Source organism: Mus musculus, chromosome 16 (assembly GCF_000001635.26).
Source record: "Mus musculus strain C57BL/6J chromosome 16, GRCm38.p6 C57BL/6J".
In the NCBI taxonomy this organism is placed as follows: domain Eukaryota; kingdom Metazoa; phylum Chordata; class Mammalia; order Rodentia; family Muridae; genus Mus; species Mus musculus.
This window is the reverse complement of record NC_000082.6, coordinates 25683546-25705667: the sequence shown is the minus strand read 5'-3', so window position 1 is coordinate 25705667 and position 22122 is coordinate 25683546. Positions and strand designations below refer to the sequence as shown.

The 22122-nt window shown below is 37.8% G+C and overlaps 1 protein-coding gene and 1 non-coding gene across 6 annotated transcripts in view; one reads left to right on the top strand and one right to left on the bottom strand.

Moving 5' to 3' along the window:
- Positions 1 to 21905, bottom strand: part of Trp63 (transformation related protein 63) — a 208326-nt gene extending 186421 nt beyond the window's left edge. For 3 of the 5 annotated variants that reach the window (NM_001127259.1, NM_001127260.1, NM_001127261.1), the window contains exon 1: positions 21317 to 21903. In NM_001127259.1, coding sequence (NP_001120731.1) covers positions 21317 to 21378 — 62 coding nt within the window. In that variant the 5' untranslated portion in view covers positions 21379 to 21903. Of the gene's footprint in view, positions 1 to 21316 lie in introns of all 5 variants that reach the window. The other 2 variants (XM_006522000.2, XM_006522002.1) reach the window with 1 other exon arrangement.
- Gm24928 lies at positions 2920 to 3026 on the top strand. The gene has a single exon (XR_003952052.1). It is a non-coding gene; the product is annotated as a U6 spliceosomal RNA (small nuclear RNA).
- Positions 21906 to 22122: the final 217 nt, after the last annotated feature.

The window sequence follows — 22122 nt, the reverse complement described above, 5'->3', positions numbered from 1 at the left end:
TTAAAAATATACTAAAAGTTTTTATAGCTTCTATCTTTTATTGAGTTTTTGACATGGTAAGATAAAATTGTTAGCACTCTAATACCAAAGCCAGAGAACAAAATATTTATTTAAGCTAAAATTAAATTAAATTTATTGAACTATAGCACATAGAAGAAAATACACTATATTCTCTTACACATCCATTTCAGATTTGTAATCTGTATTTGTCACTTTGCCACATTGTCTGTTATTTTGAGTGTTTGGAATGATAACTATAAAGAAATATGATATCAACATTTTTTTTCTTAGCTAAGTATTAATTTCCTGTATTTTAGGAGTTAACTCTAAGTTTTAAACTTAAAATATATTACTAGCAAGTAAGACACAGTTTCTCAGTTTTAGCTAATAGGAACAAAATTGTCTCCCAAATCAATGTAACATATGAATAGCATTAACATCCAGGAGAGGAGCTACTCATTGGCTTCTTTAATCTCTTCCACCCTACTGGAAGAATCATGGGAATTTAAGAATTTCTCTCTCAAGCACAAAGAATTATAGGAAAAGCCTGAGATGCTTCTCCCTAACAAAATGTTCTGGTGCCAAAATCACAAAGAATAAGAAGTAGGGATATCTAGTTCCATAAAAAAATATAAAGATTTTAGAGCCACAACAAAAAGATTTTGGAGCAACAAACAAGAAACTTAATTAAACATGCTTGGACAAAACAAAAACCTTTAATGAAATCAAACATGCAAAGAGTTTTTGCTTCCCTACTAGAGCTTAAAAAGCATAGCTACGATTCAACCACAAAAGGTACAGTTTCATACTGGGGTAACAGAGACTCAGAAAGCTAGAGAACTGTGATGGAAAACAAGAGTGATGAACAGTGACGTGACTTCAAAGGAAAACTATATTGTTCTGATTCTATTAGTCTATATTAAGCAGTTTTTTGGGGGTTATAACTTAATGAAGATTTTAGAAGAAAACTCATTGTGATGATATATATAATCCTGGTAACTTGGGACCAACAATAAGACCTATAGTCTTTATAAGTAACACTTTGTGGATCTGACTATGACACCAAAGAGTCAGAATGACAACAGTTCATATCTAGAGTCAAGTCTGTCAAATATATTCAACCATCAAAAGGAAGGAAGAGCTAGTTGGGTTATTGGAAATGGTATTGATAACCAGTCAACATAAAGCAACACTAAAATGAATGTAGATTCAGATTATAGGGTCTCTACTGCAGTACCAGTTTGCATACATATGGTTATAGCCTGATTCAGATTATTAGCTATAACTAGATCAATAAAGAAAATCAAATACATAGCTGTCTGCTATCTTTGCATTGTGCCATATTCAGCCAGTAATATTTGCAGTAGATTTTGCCCCCTAAAAATGTTCCTATTAGCTCCAAGAAACCTTCCTCACCAGGCATCATAATACATAATGACCAGGTAGTTTGAGAGATACAGGAAATGAAATAAAAGAAGTTCGAATTCCAGAGAGATAGTTCCCATGTCCTTAAAAACAAGGCATATAGAGTTTTCAAAGGTTTTCCAAGGAAATACTATTAATCGTTTTTCTGTTCAGCCTCTGGACCATAGTGTGTAGCATATGTACCATAGGAAGACCTGCTGAGTTGGACTGTCTCCAGGTAAGGTTACTAATGTAGGGATTTTATTAATAACTTTGGTAAACTGTCCCCCATCAAAATCAGAAATGTAAAATAGGTAATGCCTTCACGCAGATTTTCACAATTTCAGGAAAATCTGGTATTTCAGTGAAGCCTACAGATTTAAGCCTTGACTTAATAAAGAAAAGACTGGATTGACAGGGCAGCCATTGTCAGTCTAACATCTTACACTGAAGGACACAAACATTGATGTTTGTGTCTGGGTCACTGTTCTCACCATTGTGTATGAGAATCTACCTACCCGAAGACTGGCAAAGAATTGGAATCTATTTGTTGGAGCCCTTTGAGTTCTTGAAGGTGAAAAGGCATCAAAGACTTCTATTTACAAGCTGCCTCTATTCAACAAAGGAATCAAGGAGATGATTCTGCCAGAAGTCACATTAGTTATTTAGCCTGACAGTTTCATTTCAAAATTATCATTGGTTGAAATTGAATAACATCCTTTCAGCAGTGACAACCATGACACTCCCATCTGACTGGAGAAAACCCATTTCAAACTCGAGCTTCCCCCAGTGTCCAACACTTTTACTATACTCCTATTACTTATTTTGATCTGGCAACCTAACTATACCAAAAATTTAGCACCAAGATACCATCTCTAACCTCAAAAGAAGAGTCATTCACCTTTCCCACTTCCATGTTAAACTTCATTTTATAAGATGTATTTTTGGTGTTGTGAAGAAACAGATGTCAATAGATCAGGTCCCATCTTTCTTATTTTTTACATTTGTTATTTTAATGGGATGTGAAACAATATGTCATGGGAAGAAGGGATGCTTGAGGGAACAATAGTAGAAAAGTAAAAAGTCATTCCAATACAACTAAACAGTTAAGACCAGAAAAAATTTCCTCATATCACATCATAAATAAAAATACTAAGTATACAGAACACAAAGTATATTGACAGTAATAGAAATAACGTCATGCCATGTACAAAGGCAAGCCCACCAGAATAACAGTTGACATCTTACCAGAAATTTTAAAAGCTATCAGGACTTGGGAAGTTATATTTCATACTCAAAAAGATAGTAATTACCACCCTATACCACTATATACAGAAAAAACTGCCTGTCACAATTAAAGAAGCAACATACATTTTCATGCTAAAAAGAGCTTGGAGAAATTTGTCATTATTTAGACAGCTCAAAAGACAATCCTTTAAAAGGAAACTTTTAAGCATTGATAACCACTCCAAGGACAATAAATGAACTAATACGTCATATTAACAGAGCAGTTAAATGCTCTCTTCGGCAGCACATATACTAAAATTGGAATGATACAGAGAAGATTAGCCTGGCCCCTGCGCAAGGATGACAAGCAAATTCATGAAGTGTTCCATATTTAAACAAACAAACAAACAAACAAAAAAGAGCAGTTAAGGAAAAGAATAAGAAAATATCAAACACTATACAACCAGAAAAATAATAGAAACTAATACATATTTTTGTTAATAACCCTGAATATTAATTATCTCAAGATACCAACAAATAGCCATAGAGCAGCAGATCAGATTGAAAGTAGAGTTCATCCATGTGTGTTCTCTGAGAAACACAGCACATCATCAAAGACAGACACAAGCTGAGAGTAAAAGAATGCAAATCGTATGCCAAGCACATGAAACAAGGAGTCCAGCAGATGTCTTCAGCTAGAATCTGATGAACTTCACTTTGTGTCAAAATTAGTGGAGATCATTATTAAGGAAACAATACAGGAAGAATATATTTTAATTTTAAACATATAAACAATGAACATTAGTGCATTTGCTTGCTAAAATAATCACGCCTACATATAAAAGCACAGATTAATTCATCATAACAATATTGGCTGGCCTCAGTGCCCTGATTCCTAACCACTGTTAACAACAACAACAAATTTAATTAAAATCACAGGAAAAAAATAGGGACACATTTGAGTTAAATTATAACATAGATCAAATGGACCTATCAGACATCTATAGGACATTTCATTCAAACACTCAAGAACATACTTACTTCTCTACAACTCATTTGACATTTTGTAAAACAGATCATATAACCGTGTACAGAATAATTCTTAACTACAGCAAAACTGAAATAATTTCTTGTGTTCTAAATGACCACAGTTGAATAAAATTATAAACCAATAGCAACAGAAAGTATATAACATATAGGCCATTATGGGGACTCAACAAGATGCCGCTCAGTGATGAAATGGTCAAAAAAATAAATAAATAAAGAAGTATATAAACACAGACTCTTAGAGTTCAATGAAAATGAAAGTGAAACAAAGAAAAACATGAAATACAAAGAAAATAGAGCTGTAAGTGCTCATAGCCATAGGCTCCTTCATTAAGAAACCTGAGCTATTTCAAATACTAGTTACATACCCTAAGGCACTGGGAAAACAAAAACAAACCAAAACCCCAATTAGGAGACAGAAAGAGATAAGTAAGATCAGGACAAAAATTGATGAAACAGGAGCTGGAGAGATGGCTCAGCAGTTGCTTAAGAGCACTGACTACTCTCCCAGAGGTCCTGAAGCAACCACATGGTGGCTCAAAACCATCTATGACGGCATCCGATGATGCACTCTTCTAGTGCATATCTGAAGACAACTGCAGTGTACTCATATAAATAAAAAAATATTTTTTAAAAAAGAAACAAAACAACAGATCAATATAAAGCATCAACAAAACTAAGAACTGTTCTGTTATTGTTGCTGTTGCTGCTGTTGTTGTGTTGTTGTTGTTGTTGTTTTGAAAAGGCTTACAAGCCAAACTCCCAGAAAGGGAAGTCTCAAGCAAATTAGTGGCAGAAGGGGAAACATTATAATCCATACCAGTGGAATTCAAAAAATTGTTAGGGCATACCTTAAAATCTTTGATTCCACTAAACTGGAAAATCTAAAAGAAATGGTTGAGTTTCTAGATGCATATCAAAATTAAACCAACATGAGATACACAATTTAAACAGATCTAAAACAGGCAACATGCTTGAAACAGTGATAATAGTAGTCTGGCAACTAAAAAGGTCCAGGACCAGATGCAATTATTGCTGAATTCTCCCAGTCATGTAAAGAGGAAGAAACACCAATTCTTCTCAGACTATTCCATAAAAGAAAGACAATGGAACACTATTGAAATCCTTTTGTAAAGCCTTGGTGTCAAAAGCAGATAAAGTCATACAAACAATGAAAAATACCAATTGATTTGTTTTTTTAATATAAATGCAAAAATGCTTAATAAAAGACTTTTAAACTGAACTCAAGAATAAATCAAAAAGATAATTCTCCCAAGAAAACACTCTTCATTCCAAAGATGCCAGTATAGTTCAATATATATAAATCAATAAAGGTAATCTGTCACATAAGTGGACTCAAAGACAGTAATTGTTTTACAGCTCAGTAGATTTAGGAAAGCCTGTTGGCAAAACCGATATACCTTCATGGAAAGAGAACTAACCTAAAGACTTTATACCGTACAACTGTAACCAAAATTATAGTAAATGGTGGAAAGCTCAGAATATTTTCACTAAAATCTGGAATAATTCAGAGTGACTATTTCCTCTACTTTTAATAGTATGGTCCTTGAAGTCTTAACTAAAGCAAGGCACTCTGAGAGAAAAATAAAAGGGATACAAATGAAAAAAAAGGAGACAAAGTATTTTTATTTGAAATTGATATGATTTTATTAAAAAAAAAAGAGATGCTCCCCAAAATAGAAAACTTGCATATCTGATAAACACTTGTGGTATAAAGATTTAATACTAAATTAGCATGCAAGCCTGCACACCAATAACAAGTATGTGAAGAAAGAAATCGGAAACATCATCTCAGTCTTAATTCTCACCTCCCAAAAATTACTCTAACCAAGAACATTAAAGAACTCTCCTGTTATGGTCTGAATAGGTATGAATCTCATAGACACATGGTGTTTGAATCCTTGACCCATATGAAGTGGCACTATTAGGAGGTGTCACCACATTATTGCAGGATGTGTAGCCTTGTTAGAGGAAGGTTGTCACTGTGGAGGTGTGGCTTTGAGGTCTTATATGCTCAAGCTATTCCCAGTGTGAAACTAATCCAGTCTCTCTCTGTCTGCCTTCAGATCAAGATGAAGACCTCTTGGCTCTTCTAGAACTCTGTCTGTCTACATGCTGTCATGCTTCCTGTCATGGTGATAATGGACTAAACCTCTGAAACTGTAAGCCATCTCCAATGAAATATTTCCTTTATAAGAGTTGCCTTGGTCATGGTGACTCTTCACAGCAATAAAACCCTAAGATATCTATAATGAACACTTTAACACTAAAGATATTAAACAAAACTATAGAAGATAGAATGATGCCCCAAGCTCATTCACTGAAGTAATTAATATTGTATAAATGGCTGTATTGCAAAATCTGTAATCTGGAGATTCAAAATTTCCATTTTTAACAAAATGGAAAAAAAAACCTTAAAGTTCATATGGATGTTCAGAAGATCCCAGATATCTAAAGAAAATCTAAGTACAGAGGGTGCTTGAGGTAGAACCATCATACCTGATTACAAATTATACTAGTGAGCCGTATAAACAAAACAGCATGGAACTGGCACAAAATAGACAACAGATCAATAGGACAAAACAAAGAATCTCAGTAAGAATCCATCCATCTCCACCTGCTATATTTGACAGATACTGTAAACTTTGTGCTGCTCTGGCAAAATATCTAGTAAAGCAACGTCACTAAAGAGACGCTTCTTTGGACTTGTGGTCTAGTTTGGCATGGCAGGAAGGAATGGTGCCATATGACATGGCTTATCACATTGTATCCAAGTCAAGAGAAGAAGGAGAAAGAGAAAGATGAATTCTGGTACTCAGTACCCTTTCTTCTTTTCCTCCAGTTCAAGAAATCTGCCCAGGCAACTGTGGCACCCATGTTTAGAATGAGTCTTCCTACCTCAGTTTACCTAATATAGAAAATCTTTCATAGACATTCCCAGAAGTTTATCTCCTAAGTGACTCTAGATTTTGTCAAGTTGACAATCTAGATTAACTATTACAGATGCTAAAAATATCCACCAGGAGAAGATAGCATCTTTGGTAAATATACTGTAAAAAGTAGATATCTATTAGTATAAGCATAAAACTACTGTCTTCCATCATGTATAAGACTCAACTCTGAGCTGATCAAAAATGTCAATATAAAAATTTAACACTCAAAAGCTGCTACTGGAAAAAGAAGGGAAAATACTTAATTATATAGGCATATTCAGGCACATTTTGAATAGAGTTCTTGTTGCTAGAAAATGTGACAGAAATTGATAAATGGGATTTCATAAAAAAAAAAAAAAGCTTCTCACAGAAAGTAGTTAATCTAGTGAACAGTTAGTCTACAGGATATGAGAAAATCTTTGGCATCTATATATCTACCAGAAGATTAATATCTAGCACATTCAAACAACTAAATAACCAAATAACAAGAAATCAGACAATGCACCCGATGCAGACTAATAAAATAAACACATTGTGAAAGATGAAACACAAATGGACAATAATAACTCCATGACAAAATGTTCAATCTCATTGTCCATGAAAGAAATTCAAATTAAAAAGAAATTGAGATTTCACTTCCATAATGACACTGTGTTCAGTGTGTATGCAAAACTATTAGAAAGGAATACGGTTTTGTCTCTAAAGGCTCATATCAGCCTGACTGTATTTTAATCTCCAGTATAAGCTATAAGGCTCTCAAGGCTCAGAGCAACAGGTTCTCTTCCTGCAAGGCACACTGTCATTATTTTACTTGATAGAAATCTTGCCTAACTTTACCTCTAGACTTTACTCATCCATCACCTGGAGAAGAGTCCCAGCTTTGTCTTTTTCATTAAAGGTGGAGAAGTTTTTCAAGTTTGCTCCTAACAGCTGGTTCTTACAGTAATAGGAATGCAGTAGGTATAAGATCTTTTGGCGCTGAAGAAGCAGTAGAACTCTGTGGAGCAGTGGGCTGCGCACAGACAGCCTGGTCTCCAGTCGAACACAAGTCTTGACACCCAGAAGATCTGATGGGTGGTGATTTCCACCTACATGGGATGGAAGGTGTTCGATCATGTCTCCCAGACCCCTAGCTCCTGTCCAAGTTACCACTCCCTTAGCTCCCCCAGGAGAGGTGTGTGACTATAAGTCACTCAGACAATGTCTCAAGCTTCTGGCATTCTGGCTAGACTGCGCCCCACAGTTATCTTACTATAGCCAGGTATGCTCCTCCCCGACAGTTACCTGATAGCCCAGTCTACTATAAAAGGGGCTGCTTGGCCCCTCCTCACTCTCTCTAAACTCTCACCTTTCTTATTCTCTAGCCCTCCTCTCTCGCTCTTTCCCCCACTCTCCTTGGGCCATGGCCGGCCTCTCTTCCTCTTTCTACCTTCTCTCTTTCCCCTTTTCTTTCTACAATAAAGCCCTAAAACCATAGACTGTCTCTGCTCATCAAGGCCCACCATGCTTGAATGAAGGGATAGGATTTCCTCTAAGGAGCTGCTTCTAACCTCCCACCAGAAGGCCTTCATGTGCTCCTGCCACAGACTGGACCAAGGATTCTCACCCACATGGGAACAACACAGTGCCCCCATTCTGTTCTCAGCTCTTCTAGGTGTCCAGCGGTGTCTGGGATGCCCGAGGCTGAGAACCTGGTACCTAGGACTGCCCCTTGTCTACCACCTGCTGAGGAGGACCCAACACAGAAAAATGTATTATAGAGGTTCTCTCTCTTTTTTTTCCCCATGAGCTTCAGTAAGCGAATGTGATTTGTGTGGATCCTGAAAACATGAAGTTTTTCTGAAATAAACCTCTTCTGATTGTTAGGCTCAGTTAAAATTAGTGTACTGGGGAAAAACAGCATATTGATAAAGAGAAAATGAGGGAAGTGAAATTAACCTGATAGGATTTACAGTATGGAGAACTCAGCAAATTTCAAAATCTTAAGTTAGCAGATAGGATTTGGGAATTCAAATTTCAAAATCTTAAGTTAGCAGATAGGATTTGGGAATTGACAGGGAGCAAAATTATTGCATTAAAAAATCAATTAAAAGGGGGCCTCTGAAATAATCAGCCCCAGGTTTCCAAACTAAGTAATTCCTGGCTTTGAAAATTCAAGCTCTGTGTGGGAGGTCTCTGTTATTTAGATGAAAACTTTTATTCTCTATACAGAGATAATTTCCCTCAATTTTGGATCTGTGTTATTATATTAAGTGAAAATTACTTCTTAAATTTCATGTCTTCTAGGGCTGAGGCTGTGTCCTCTATCTTAGTGTTAGAATGCTTACCAAGCATGCACAAGGCCCTGGTTTCAATCCCTAGAACTATGCAAACAATTTTCAAAGTTTATCTCTTCTCAAAAGTTAGAACAGGTATTAGATTTTAGGGTATCTGTCTTAAGTCTATGTAGACAAGTCATTCCTACTCAGCCTCTTTCCCTTTTCACAGCAGATTTCTCCAACTCTTTGGAACAACAATTTCCTCCTTTTGATGACCATCCTGAAATACTTTATAAGAACAGCTCTCCTGCTTCTTCATCTCCAAGAGATCTCATTTCTACACCATACCTTTTCCTCACAGTTCTAGCTGTTACCAGCAAACTGGAAAAACACCTCCATCTTTAAGTAAACAGACAATTCACAGACCACATGAAGTTCAAGAAAAAGGAAGACCAAAGTGTGAGTGCTTCTGTCTGTTTTAAAAGGAGAACAAAATACTCACAGGAGCAAATATGGAGATAAAGTGTAGCTCAGAGACTGAAGGAAATGCCATCCAGAGACTGTCCCACTTGAGGATTCATCCCATATAGTTACCAAATCCAGACACTATTGTGGATGCCAAGAAGTTCATGCTGAAAGGATCCTGATATGGCTGTCTCCTGAGATGTCCTGCCAGAGCCTTACAGAGATGGATGCTCGAAGCCAGCAATTGGACTGAGCATGGGGTCCCTAATAGAGGAGTTAGAGAAAGGACCAAAGGAGTTGAAAGGAATTGCAACCCTAGAGAATGAACAACAATATCAACCAACCAGTCCCCCAAAGAGCTCCCAGGGACTATGCCTTCAACAAAGGAGTACACATGGCCCCAGCTTCATACATTGCAGGGATAGCCTTATCATGCATCAACGGGAGGAAGGGGTACTTGGCCCTATGAAGGCTCAATAGATGCCTCAGTGTAGGGGAACTGAGGACAGGGAGGTGGGAATGGGTGGGTCGGTGGGTGGAGAAACACCTTCATAGATTCAGGGGAAGGAAGGATGGGATATGGGGTCTTTGTGGGGGGGGGGGGCAGAAGAGGATAACACTTGAAATGTAAATAAAGAAAATATCCAATAAACAAACAAACAAACAAACAAACAAACAAACAAAACCAACCAAGTTCCATTCATTTGCCTGCAAAACTCAGGATGTCCCCATTCTTAATAGCTGAGTAGTATTCCATTGTGTAAATGAACCACATTTTCTGTATCTATTCTTCTGTCATGGGAAACCTAGGTTGTTTCCAGCTTCTGGCAATCACAAATAAGGCTGCTATGAACATAGTGGAACTACCTGCCCTTGTGGCATGGTGGGGCATATTTTGGGTATATTCCTAAGAGTGGTATAGCTGTTTTTTTCAGGTAGATCTATTTCCAATTTTCTGAGGAACCTCCAGATTGATTTCCAGAGTGGTTGTACCAGTTTGCAATCTCACCATCAATGGAGGAGTGTTCCTCTTTCTCCACATCCTCTCCAACACGCGTTGCACCTGAGGTTTTGATCTTAGCTATTCTGATTGGTGTAGGGTCATTTTGATTTGCATTTCTCTGATCACTAAGGACTTTGAACTTTTCTTTAGATGCTTCTCAGCCATTCAAGATTCCTCAGTTGTGAGTTCTTGACTTAGTTCTGTACCCCATATTTTGATTGGATTGTATGGCTTTTTTTGTTATTAACTTCTTGAGTTTTTTATATATCTTGGATATTACTCTATTCGATGTGGGGTTAGTGAATATTTCTTTCTTAATCTGTAGGTTACCAATTTGTCTTATTGACTATGTCCTTTGCCTTACAGAAGCTTCCCAGTTTCATGAAGTTTAACAATTGTTGATCTTAGAGCATGAGCCATTGGAATTCTATTTAGGAAATTTTCCTATGTGCCAATGAGTTCAAGGCTCTTTACCACCTTCTCTTCTACTAGATTTAATATATCTGGTTTTATGTTGAGGTCTTTGATTCACTTGGACTTAAGCTTTGTACAAGGTAACAAATATAGGTCTACGTTCATTCTTCGACATACAGACAGCCAGTTAGAACAGCACCATTTATTGAAGATGCTTTCTTTTTTCCATTGTATATTTGTTGGTGTCTTTGTCAAAGATCCAGTGACAAAAAGTGTGAGGCTTTATTTCTGGGTCTTCAATTCTATTCCACTGATCAACATGTTTGTCTCTGTACCAATACCATGCAGTTTTTAATCACTATTGTTCCGTAGTAAAGCTGGAGGTAAGGGATGGTGATTCCCTTAGCTGTTCTTTTATTGTTAAGAAGAATTGTTTTTGCTATTCTTGTTTTTTTGCCTTTCCAGATGAATCTGAGAATTACTCTTTCCATGTCTTTGAAGAATTGTGTTGGGATTTCGATGGGGTTTGCCTTGAATCTGTAGATTGCCTTTGGCAGGATGAGTAGCTTTACTATGTTAATTCTGCCAACCCGCGAGCATGGGAGATTGCTCCATTTTCTGAGATCTCCTTCGGTTTCTTTCTCGAGAGACTTGAAGTTATTGTCATACAGGTCTTTCACTTGTTTGGTTAGAGTTACCCCAAGATATTTTATACTATTTGTGGCTATTGTGTAGGGAATTGTTTCCCTAATTTCTTTTGCAGCCTATTTATCCTTTGTATAAAGGAAGGCTACTGATTTATTTGAATTAATTTTATATGTGGCCACTTTGCTGAAGTTGTTTATCAGCTGGAGAAGTTCTCTGGTAGAATTTTTGGGGTCACTTATGTATACTATCATACCATCTGCAAATAGTGATGCCTGTATTTCTTCTTTACCAATTTGTATCCCCTTGATCTCTTTTTATTGTCTGATTGTCCTGAACGAGGTAACTCAAACCCAAAAGGACATGCACAGTATGTACTCACTAATAAGTGAGTATTAGCAAAAAAAAAAAAAAAAAAGTACAGAATACCCAAAATACAGTCCACAGAACTCAAAAAGCTGAACAAGCTAAAGTGCCAAAGTGAGGACACCTCATTCCCACTTGAGAGACAGAAGAATGCATTCACAAATGGGGAGTGGGGGAAGGACCTGGAAGGGAAAGTGGAGGGAGTGGGGGAGAGAGTGTATGTGTGGGGGGGGGGAGAAGGAAACCTGATCTGGTATTGGGTGAGGGAAAAGGACTGAAGCCCTGAGGACCAGCAGAAAGTATGTAAACAGGCAACCTCAGGAATAGGAGGTTAGCCTCCCCCCCCCCCCAGAATGCATCAGAGACCTGAGAGGTGAGAGACTCCCAGGACTCAAAGGGAAGATCCTTACATAAAACACCAGAAGGGAGAGGGAATTTATAGAGCCCACCTCCAGCTGGATGACACAACATCAAGTGAGGGATGAGGTTTCCATTCCATTGTCCCATTTCTGACCCATAATTGTTCCTGTCTGAAAGAATTACAGAGATGGAAATGGAGAGGAACCTGAGGAAAAGAAGGTCCAGCCACAGGAATCCAGCTCAAGGGGAGGTCCCAAGGCCTAACACTATTACTGGGTTTATGGAGTGCTCAAAAAAGGGACCTAGCATGACTGCCCTCGGAAAGACGCAAGAAGCAGTTGAAAGAATGAGATGCAGATATTTGTGGCCAACCAAAGGACAGAGGCAGCTGACCCTTGTTGTTGAACTAGGGAAGGCTGAAAGAAGCTGAGGATGCTCAATTTATCTGGACCCCTGAGATCTCTCAAACACTGGACCACCAAACAGGCAGCATACACCAGCTGATATGAGGCCCCCAACACACATAAAGTAGAGGACATCCAGGTCTGTTTTCATTCAGAGATGATGCACCTAACCCTCAAGAGACTGGAGGTTCCAGGGAGTTTAGAGGTCAGGTGGGGTGAGGGGTGGGGGCATCCTCATGGAGATGGGATGGGGTGGGGAGGAGGTATGGGATGTGGAGCAGATAGAGAGTGGGTGGTAGGGCGGGGAATGGAATATGGAGTATAAAAAATAAATTAAATTTTTTAATTAAAAAAAAGAAAAAGAAATGGGTGCAGTTTTATATTTGCAAATTAAAGCTTGACCTGATTACAATTATTCTGACATTTAAAGCTAATTAATGTACATTTGTATCACCAAGCGTTAAAAAACAAAAACAAAAACAAACAAACAAAAAAAAAACCATTAGTTTAAGCAAAGGTCATAAAGGAGAAATGAGGGCAAATAGAAAAGGTTTTAGTTATTCTTTTGAAGAGTTTACAGTAAAATATATGTGAATATATATAAGACCTACGTGAAACCTCATCAACCAAATAGTAGGACCAATAGTACACTCAACAACAGAGAAGCACAGCAGGTTTTCACTCTGATTGTGTGAGACTGACTGACAGTCAGTGTACATACCCACTGTACCCACTGACAACCAGTCATTCATTCATATCCCCAGGTAATGAGAAATCCCAACAGAACCCACAAAGGCCTCTCCAGGATACAAAAGGAAAGCACACACAACCACAAAGATTCATCCATTTAGACTCTTCAGGGAAGATGTTAGTTCACTCTTCATTTTTACTAGCTGTCTTGTGATTGCTAACCATTTAGTTGGAAAAAAAAAAAAGAAATCATATCAAATAATGCATTTTCATTCACTGTCTGAAGAAAAACAAGTTATAAAAAGAACCATGCCTTAGCTTGGTATGGTGGCACAAACCTTTAATCCCAGCACTTGGGAGGCAGAGGCAGGCAGATTTCTGAATTCGAGGCCAGCCTGGTCTACAGAGTGAGTTCCAGGACAGCCAGGGCTATACAGAGAAACCCTGTCTCCAAAAAACCAAAAACAAACAAACAAACAAACAAACAAAACAAAACAAAACAAAAACAAAACAAACAAAAAAACCAAAAAGAAAAAAAAAAAAACCAAAAAGAAAAAAGAAGGAACCATGCCTCTTATTGATTTCATATTAAGGATGGGCACAATGTCCTAGAAAAACTAGGAGAAAGCAGGGTCTCCCACTGGAAACTTATTTGTATCCATTAACTCATAATTAAGAAATAAATGCCACTATTCAATTTGGTCAGGAAAACATAAGAATCTGCGAACTAGGATAAGATGGGAAGAAAAAAAGCCAAGGCTTGTTTTAAAATAAAAGATGTTACCTTTGCTATTTTAAAAGATGGCCTAAAACTTGACTATATCGATGACGCTCCAGGCTAATTAAAGGCAATCAGCAAACTGGAGGTGTAGCATACTATGTAATATTAAAAGCTAATGTCTGTATCACACTGTTCCTTCATGATAAATTTGTATTGCTCTATCATTTATTGCACCTCACGGTATTAAACATCTAATAAAAAGCTTATGTTAAAAAACCTCCTCTGGGTAAATAGGTGGCTAATTAAATTATCACACTTGTTTCTCTTCCCTGTTTCTTGACTCAAAAGGCTTTCTCAGACTTACTATGTTTATGCCACTAATTTTGCCTTCAATTATAAGAGATGCCACGGGTTAATGGAATTTGAGAATGGGAGTTTGCTGTTGAACCAGCCAAATTACATTTGCTCATTTGCAACAAAAATAACAAAAGGTAATGGAGATTTGAAAGTGGCAGGGAAATGTGAGTCCTCAGATTCTTCTTTCTCAGCCATAGTGGCTTCAATCTCATTTCCAGAAAGTCAAATTATAATTAGAAGGAGAGATAAGTGAGATTGGAGAAGGTAAATAACACCAATAAGCATTAGAATGAAGTCATAATTATTTTCTCCCATCTAAATTATTCCCCTAATTTTTATGGCTTAAGGTAAAAAAAATTTAATAACTGTCATTTCCAAAACCTTGACTAACCAATAAGCACACATCACTTGTGTCCGTTTCTCATCTTCTTTTGAATGGAACAAAGTGACTTTCAGAAGCCGGGGAAATGCGTAATTACCCAGGCAGGAGCTGGTGGCCTTTGATCATAATTACAGTGCTTTATCCATCCATCACTGTTGCTGGAGGACTAGTCCTTGTGAACTCTTTAAAGGAGCTGGAAGCCCTGTCGGGACAAATTTGAGCTTCAAACCAGCTAATCAGAAACGTTGCTTTCTTGTCCTGCATCACAGATTGCAACTGCCACTTTAATCTTACACTGCATTTTTTTGCCTTTCAAATAAAGGGAGACCATGAAGTCTGGCTCTGGGAAGATTCATCCCAGGCTATATGCTTCTTTGAGGGAACTGGGTCTCAGGTTCTTCCCCTTAGGTAGTGCTGTGCAAACAAGAGAAGCATCTGAAGTACTTGATAAAAATGCCGATTTCGCATTCCTTTAATGCATGCTCAATTTCTCTATCTCAAATCTAAAATGAGTGAGGAGCCTCAGAGCACAGGAAGGGCTAGAGCTGTTTCTTCAAGTGTGACCTGATAACTATGCAAGTCAAATCATTTTGACTTGCTTAGTAAACAATTTCAAGACCCCAGCCAAACCTAAGCATCACAGCCACCAAGCATGGGTGGTACATTTCTCTCCATTTTTGGGAAAATCAGAAGTAAACATGTACATCCCCGTGTTTCCTGAATCTACATTTGGGCCTCAGAGTATTAGTAGTACTGTCAAAAAGTCAAGTCTGGCTTGACATAAAACAATTTGGGAAACATTAACAAACACTGTTAAGAAAAATCACTACTCCAATTTGGTCCTTCTTAAAGACGGCTGCTTCGTATTCTGCCCTTTGACAGTCATTCGACTGCCCTTAAATATATGTGATTCTGTTGTTATTCTTGTATTGTTTCCACACAGGTCATCCTACTTGAAGTACCCTGAAGTCTGGCAATGTGTCTCATTTATCTTCTACCTCCCTCACCCTGCAGCAAAAACACTGACACAAAGAGACTACATTAGTCAAGTAAGCTAAAGCAACACATAGTTTCTTTATCTATGGTTTGAGGATAAATACCCGGCAGTTGGTAGATTCATTTCTTCTAGCTGTTGTAGCAAGTTACTCCAAACTTAGCAATGGAAAGCAGCACAAATTTTATGTTTTATTTGGTGGGTCAGAAGCCTTACATATTGACTAGAATTCAAGGTCTTGGCAAGGCTCAGTTCCCACTGGCAAAGAATTTGTTTCCTTATTTTTCCAGCCTTCAGAAGCAGCCTGTCTATCTTGCCTTATGACTCTTTTCCACTTTCAAAGCCATCGGTTAGCTTATGTTATGTTGTCTTTTTCATATTATATCGCTTTGAGTCTTCTACCTCTGACGACTCTTATGATCACACTGTATGCACATAGGTAATCCAAATTAGTCTATCTTTCAAAGTTGGCTAATCGGAATCCCTAATTAGTAGCTGTCTTATTCGCTTTGGACATATAATATAGTCTACTCATATATTCTAGAGATTAGGAGGTAGCTTCTTATAGAGGCCATCACCCTGCCACCTTCCAAGTGGATCAGATACACTGAGAGACCAGTCAACTGTAAGATCTTATATGAATCTAAGACTATGACCTTGTTATTGGTACATATGGTTTTGATCGGAAGCTTTAAATTTGAAGAAATTATTATTACATTTTCATCTTGTCTTTGCTAGTGTTTTGTTGGGGACAGGCAACTCAGCCCCTCTAAGGTCCGAGTACTTCATTCTAAAGTGTAAACATTCAGAGGGATGAGACAATGTTAAGACCTGTAGTGATCCTGATCCTCATTTTTAATTTACACTAGATAAGGAGGAAAATGACATGTAAAGTATAATGTCCTTGATGGTTACTGTACATTGAATTGTGTCCATGGTGAGGACACACGTGTCTGTGGGACAGGAACAGTCTATCACTACACACAAGATAGCAGAAGTGAACCATGCAGGAACGAGGTGCTTTTTAGAGTTGAACTGGCTTATGCTTAGTTTAGAGTCCTTGGGAGCTGTAGATTGAAGGTCACGGTCTCAACTCCCAGAAGTTGTAATACAGACAGTTTAAGAAATTCATGACAGTCATATAATAAGATGATCTTAAAGGTGGAGCTATAAATTAGATCTTTCACACATGGTATATACACACTTTACTGATAAATTTCCCTATCCCCAGAACATTCAAATGTGCCAGAAAAAGCAACACAGGGAATTATAATAGCATGGTGGTAAAGCAACTGTAGTACTTCTTCATAACTGTACCTGATATTAGGCTATATACATAAATTATAAGTTGATATTCTTTCAACTGAAGTGTGTCTATTTGTTCCTGTCCTAGGTCTCACTTTGTATAAGAACTGAATTTGGACAATATAAGCAAACTGCAACATGCTGGACCTATTACAGACTCTCAGCAAGGTAAAGCTAATCATTAGAGAAGACCGAGTCTGATTTCCCCATCAAAAGATAGAGACATATTTGTTATCCAACACCAGAAATGATATTATGTATTATTTATTTAGGCAGTCTTCCTAAGAACACACAAAGAGTTTTTCATCTTTGTTTTTAATTCTAACTGTAATTAGAAGTAATGGCTCTGTTGTGACTCCCTGGAATTAGCAGTGACTACAAGTACTCATTACATGAAACACTAAAGAAAAGGCGACAGCCGTTGCTTCAAAAACGTGAGCCTGTGGGAAGCTCTTCTTACAAGGCCTGCATGCTTTAGTAGGAAGCTCAACAAGAAGTCCGTCAGAGAAAGTATAGCCTAAGTCCACTCTGATTTCTGACTCTCTGCCTGATGTTCTCATTGCTTGACATTAATACAAATGCCGAGGGCAGAGGAAGCGTCAATGCCATCCGCGGAAGCCAGCTCGCCTGGTCACAGAGTAAGAAGGGTGCCCGTGCGAGAAGAGGCCAAACGGCGATGCCGGTGCGAGACACACTTCTGCCTTTATATGAGTTTTCTCACACAAAGGAAGTGGGCTTCCTCTGGTCCTGCTCCGTCACCACCCTTCCACTTAGGATCTATTATAAAGCAGGGTTAATAAAGTCAACCTTTAAGCAGAAACACACAAACAAACAAACAAACAAACAAACAAAAGACTGATTTATATGAGAAACACTCTTCTGATGTTTTAGCCTCAGCCTTTGAATAGAGGCTGAGAGAAGGAGTACGAATATTGTATAAATGGATCACATTGTAATGATGTCTACCTCTTTTTACTTCAATTATCACAATATTTCAAAATGTAATCTTTATTTATTTTAATTGTCATGGGCTTAAAATTTGAAAAGATATTTCAAAAGAAATGAATGTGTCACAGAGTGGAATTAAAGTGTATTTAACAAGCTAGACGCTAATTATTAGAGAAAGTAACGTGAGGGACACAATTTATACCACAAACAGCAACTTGGAGTCTAGATATTGGCTTTTACATTTCTTTTGAGTATTCATCTGGTGAAAAATAGCAGATAGACTTACTGTGCGAAGGTTTGTTTACTAGGAAATTAATCCACTGACTTACTTGCTGATTTTGCACCATTTATTCTTGCTCTAGGATCTTTTTAAAAATTCGATGGAGAATGAAATGACAGACTTTGTCCTTTTATCCACCTTTTCTTTTTTTTTGTAATCACCAATATCTCCAAATGCAAATATAATACGTTCTATGGATGGATGGATGCCTTTCTTTTTTTTTTTTTTTAGAAGAGTTTTTGCAAAGACTGACATAAATTAAAATTGATTCAGAACACAACCAAATCCTTAATGTGTTCTGATGGAAAGAAGACAAAAAACCTGAGAAATTGTTAGTAGATTATAGTGCTTTAAAGTGTATATTTAAACAGTTCTTTTTTGGTACTCATCAATTAGCCATAAAAGCATGCTGTGGGCTCTATTCTATATAAAAAAGAAATTCATGAATCACCATAGCATGGAGTTAAAAGTATCAGCCTACCCTATCCTTAATACAACAATAACATCCAAAGTCGTCTTTGGGCTTCTCTCAAAGACAAGGTCAGCAAAGACAAGTGTAAGTATGTAGATGACTATGATTATGGAATGATTAAATTTGGTCTTTCTTAAAATAGATTTTGTAAACTGAGAACTACCAGCGTTGTCTGCTTAGAAAAAAATCAACTCACAGTATTCACCCATTGGACAGCAGAGAGAACAGTGCTGGGTTCCATGTGCTCATATACGGTTTTCTTTTTTTATTGAAGAAACATATTCATGCAATATATTTTGATCATATTTTCCCCTCTTCCAATTCCTCTCTCCCCAGTAATATTTCACTTCCTTATTGATTCTCTAAGAAGAAGTAATAGTAACCTGTGGGAAGCTAATCTATATAAAAGTTTAAATGCCTAAGGAGTCATTGAGTCATCAAATATGTAAGTTTGATAATCAGATGTCAATAATGATGACAATGGATAGTTTTTCTTTTCAGACAGGATCTCTTTAACTGGCCCAGAATTTGCAATCCTCCTGCCTCAGCCTCTTGAGCACTGGGAATACAAGCCATGAGCCACCATATTCTCATTCTCATGAACTTTTGTACGCATGCACCTTTCCAAAGGAGGGTTCGTATCCGCACTTCCATCTTTCTGGGCTGTTTTATGGTTACATTTTTATTGTAAGTGAGGAGACAGTTTAGGCTAAAGAAAATATTTTTTATCAATCTTCCAAGACCATGTTAAACCAGTCTCACAGCTCTGTACTTATTCTTGTGCCTTCTCCCAAGTTGGGAAGACTACTGAAATAAAGGCACTCTAAAATTTAAAATCATTTCAATTTATATATTATATATATATATTTATTTATAAATGTATATAATTTATAAATCATACACACACACACACGCACACACACGCACACACACACACACATACATACACATGTGTGTGTGTGATCCACCACCAGAAATGCCTGCAGATGGATGTGTATAGGAGGGAAGGAGCGCACTAGTCCATAAGCTAGGAATCTGTAATGCTGCTGTGAATCCAATGCAGTCCTCAGGAGAGGGCCAGGAGGAGACATGGTAAGGGCTGCTGCTGAGTCACAGCTGGGTTCTTAGAAATGTTGATTCTGAAGCTGGTGATTGCAGGAAGGTCTTTGAGATCTCAATACTTGGGCTTTATTGTCTGTCATTCCTGTCCCCAGCTCCAACTAAATTTCTTGTTTAGGTCATCTAAGAAGATAGGGTCCATTTGTTTTTTTCCTAAGACAGACACTTGTAGAGAAAACAACGGACGAATGAGTTAAGAAACCATTCACATTTCACATTTCAACCTGGGAGATATTAGCAATCTGGTTGGGTTGCTCTCCTTTGAATTTGTAGTCTGTCTTCTCTTTCTGTATTCTCCATTTCATGTATCTTTCCTCGTCTGTTTTTCCCACCAGAAACCTCACAGGAAGAGGAAGAGTCAGGCCAACAAGAGAGTGAATTATACTGGTGAAAATAAATAGCCTTTCACAATCCAAGGCAATGCTATGGTAACCTAGTCCTGCCCAGAGCCAGGGCTCAGATTCTAGTGTGAGCCTCCAGTAGGCACAGGTGGCAAGTGTCACTTTAACCCCTTTCTAACCATGCCGTTTTCCTAAGTCTTACAAAGTACCAAATTCCAGATTCAAATCTCATGCCGTTAAATTAACAACATCACAGTGCTTTGTATGGTGTGAATGTCTCCCATAACTTTACACGGGAAACGCTCTTCGGATTTCATTTACCAGTTTAAAAATAGCAAACTCTAATTTGAAACAGTCTCTTCCCCCGACAGAGGCACACTATTGTGAACTCTTGCTAATACTCCTTCTCAGTGCAAGGTAAATATTTTTCTACAAACACAAACAAAATTCAGTTTCATCACAGGTTTTAGGAAGTCATATTTGTCAAAAGATGATGTTTGTTTTGAAACAAATCAAAGAGAAAATATTCTTTAGAGCTAAAATGACAAGCCACAATCTGCTTCACATAACAATGGCTATTTAGTTTTAAGACAAAAATCAAAATTTCCAATGTTTATTTTGACTTGAAAATTGCCCAATAGATTATTATATCCCTGTCCAATGAAATTTCTTTTTCTTTGGTGGGTGGGACTGAGCATGGCACGTGGTACATTTTAAAATTTTTTAACATTTTAAAATGGTGTGACAATCTTAAGTAATATTTTAATTAATTCTTTGATAATCTCATCCCCCTCCTCCAACCTCCAACATCTCCCTGACCCTCCCACATCTTCTACCCGAGCTACATGCTCTCTCTCTCTCTCTCTCTCTCTCTCTCTCTCTCTCTCTCCCCCACTCTCTCTCCTTATAGAGTACAATAGTGTGACAAATTTAAAAACATGGATGTCTTCAAACTTTGTCACTTAGTAACTCAAGAAATAAAGTATAAGATAACTGTAGAAAAGATATCTACAAACCACTTTAAGTCCATACAAAGTCCAAAGTAGTATTATTATGCTCGCTAAACAAGGAGGGCTTCTTCAGTACACAGCAGAAACACTCAGAATACACCAGGCACACCAGTTCAGTTTTGACAGACGCCAGGTCAGATTTAAACTCACCGCTGGATGTAAGGGTCGGGGCAGTACTGTAGGGTGGCACACCGTGAAGTTTCAAAATTCATTTCCTTCAACTCTCTTTGATACCAACAGATGGGAAGCAATTCTATAAAATATACATATACACCTGAGAATATCTAGGTATGTAGCCAGGAGGCTGAAAGCAATAGGGTCAAATGCCATCAGACATAGAAGTTTAGACACTTCCCCCCTTTACTCAGATTTGCAAAGAGGCGGGGCGTTTCTTCCTTTCAGCCAATGAGAGTCTTCAAGTAACCAGAGCATCATAAACCGTCAATTCTTACCAGCTGGGCACCCCCTGTAAAGCTGTTCTTCCTCTCTGCCACAGTTTTAGAGCCCTTGACGTAGAGTGGCCACACTTGTTGGCAATTTGTAGGCATCTCTGAACTTCTGATCTTGCTTGGGATTGGGTGCTGGTATGAATGGCATCAGAGTTTAATCACAGAAGCCAGGACTTGTCACTGAGCTAATAAATGTCCCCCTTGCTCCAACTGAATAACATCTCCTTGTATCTGTATTCTGACTTGATTTGAGAGCTCCTGTCAGTTCTGCTGTGGCTACAATGTTTTGCAGAGACGCTTAGGAGACTTTTTTTTTTCTCGGCTTCTCCCTGCCCCACCCCCACCCCCTTCTGCCTCCCTTTCAGCCAACCGCCTGTTGTGGTCACAATCTCAAATAGCAAAGACAGGGAAATTCCTTGATTATATTTAACCTAGAACTCACTCTTCATTTCAACGAGAGAGAGAGAGAGAGAGAGAGAGAGAGAGAGAGAGAGAGAGAGAGAGAGA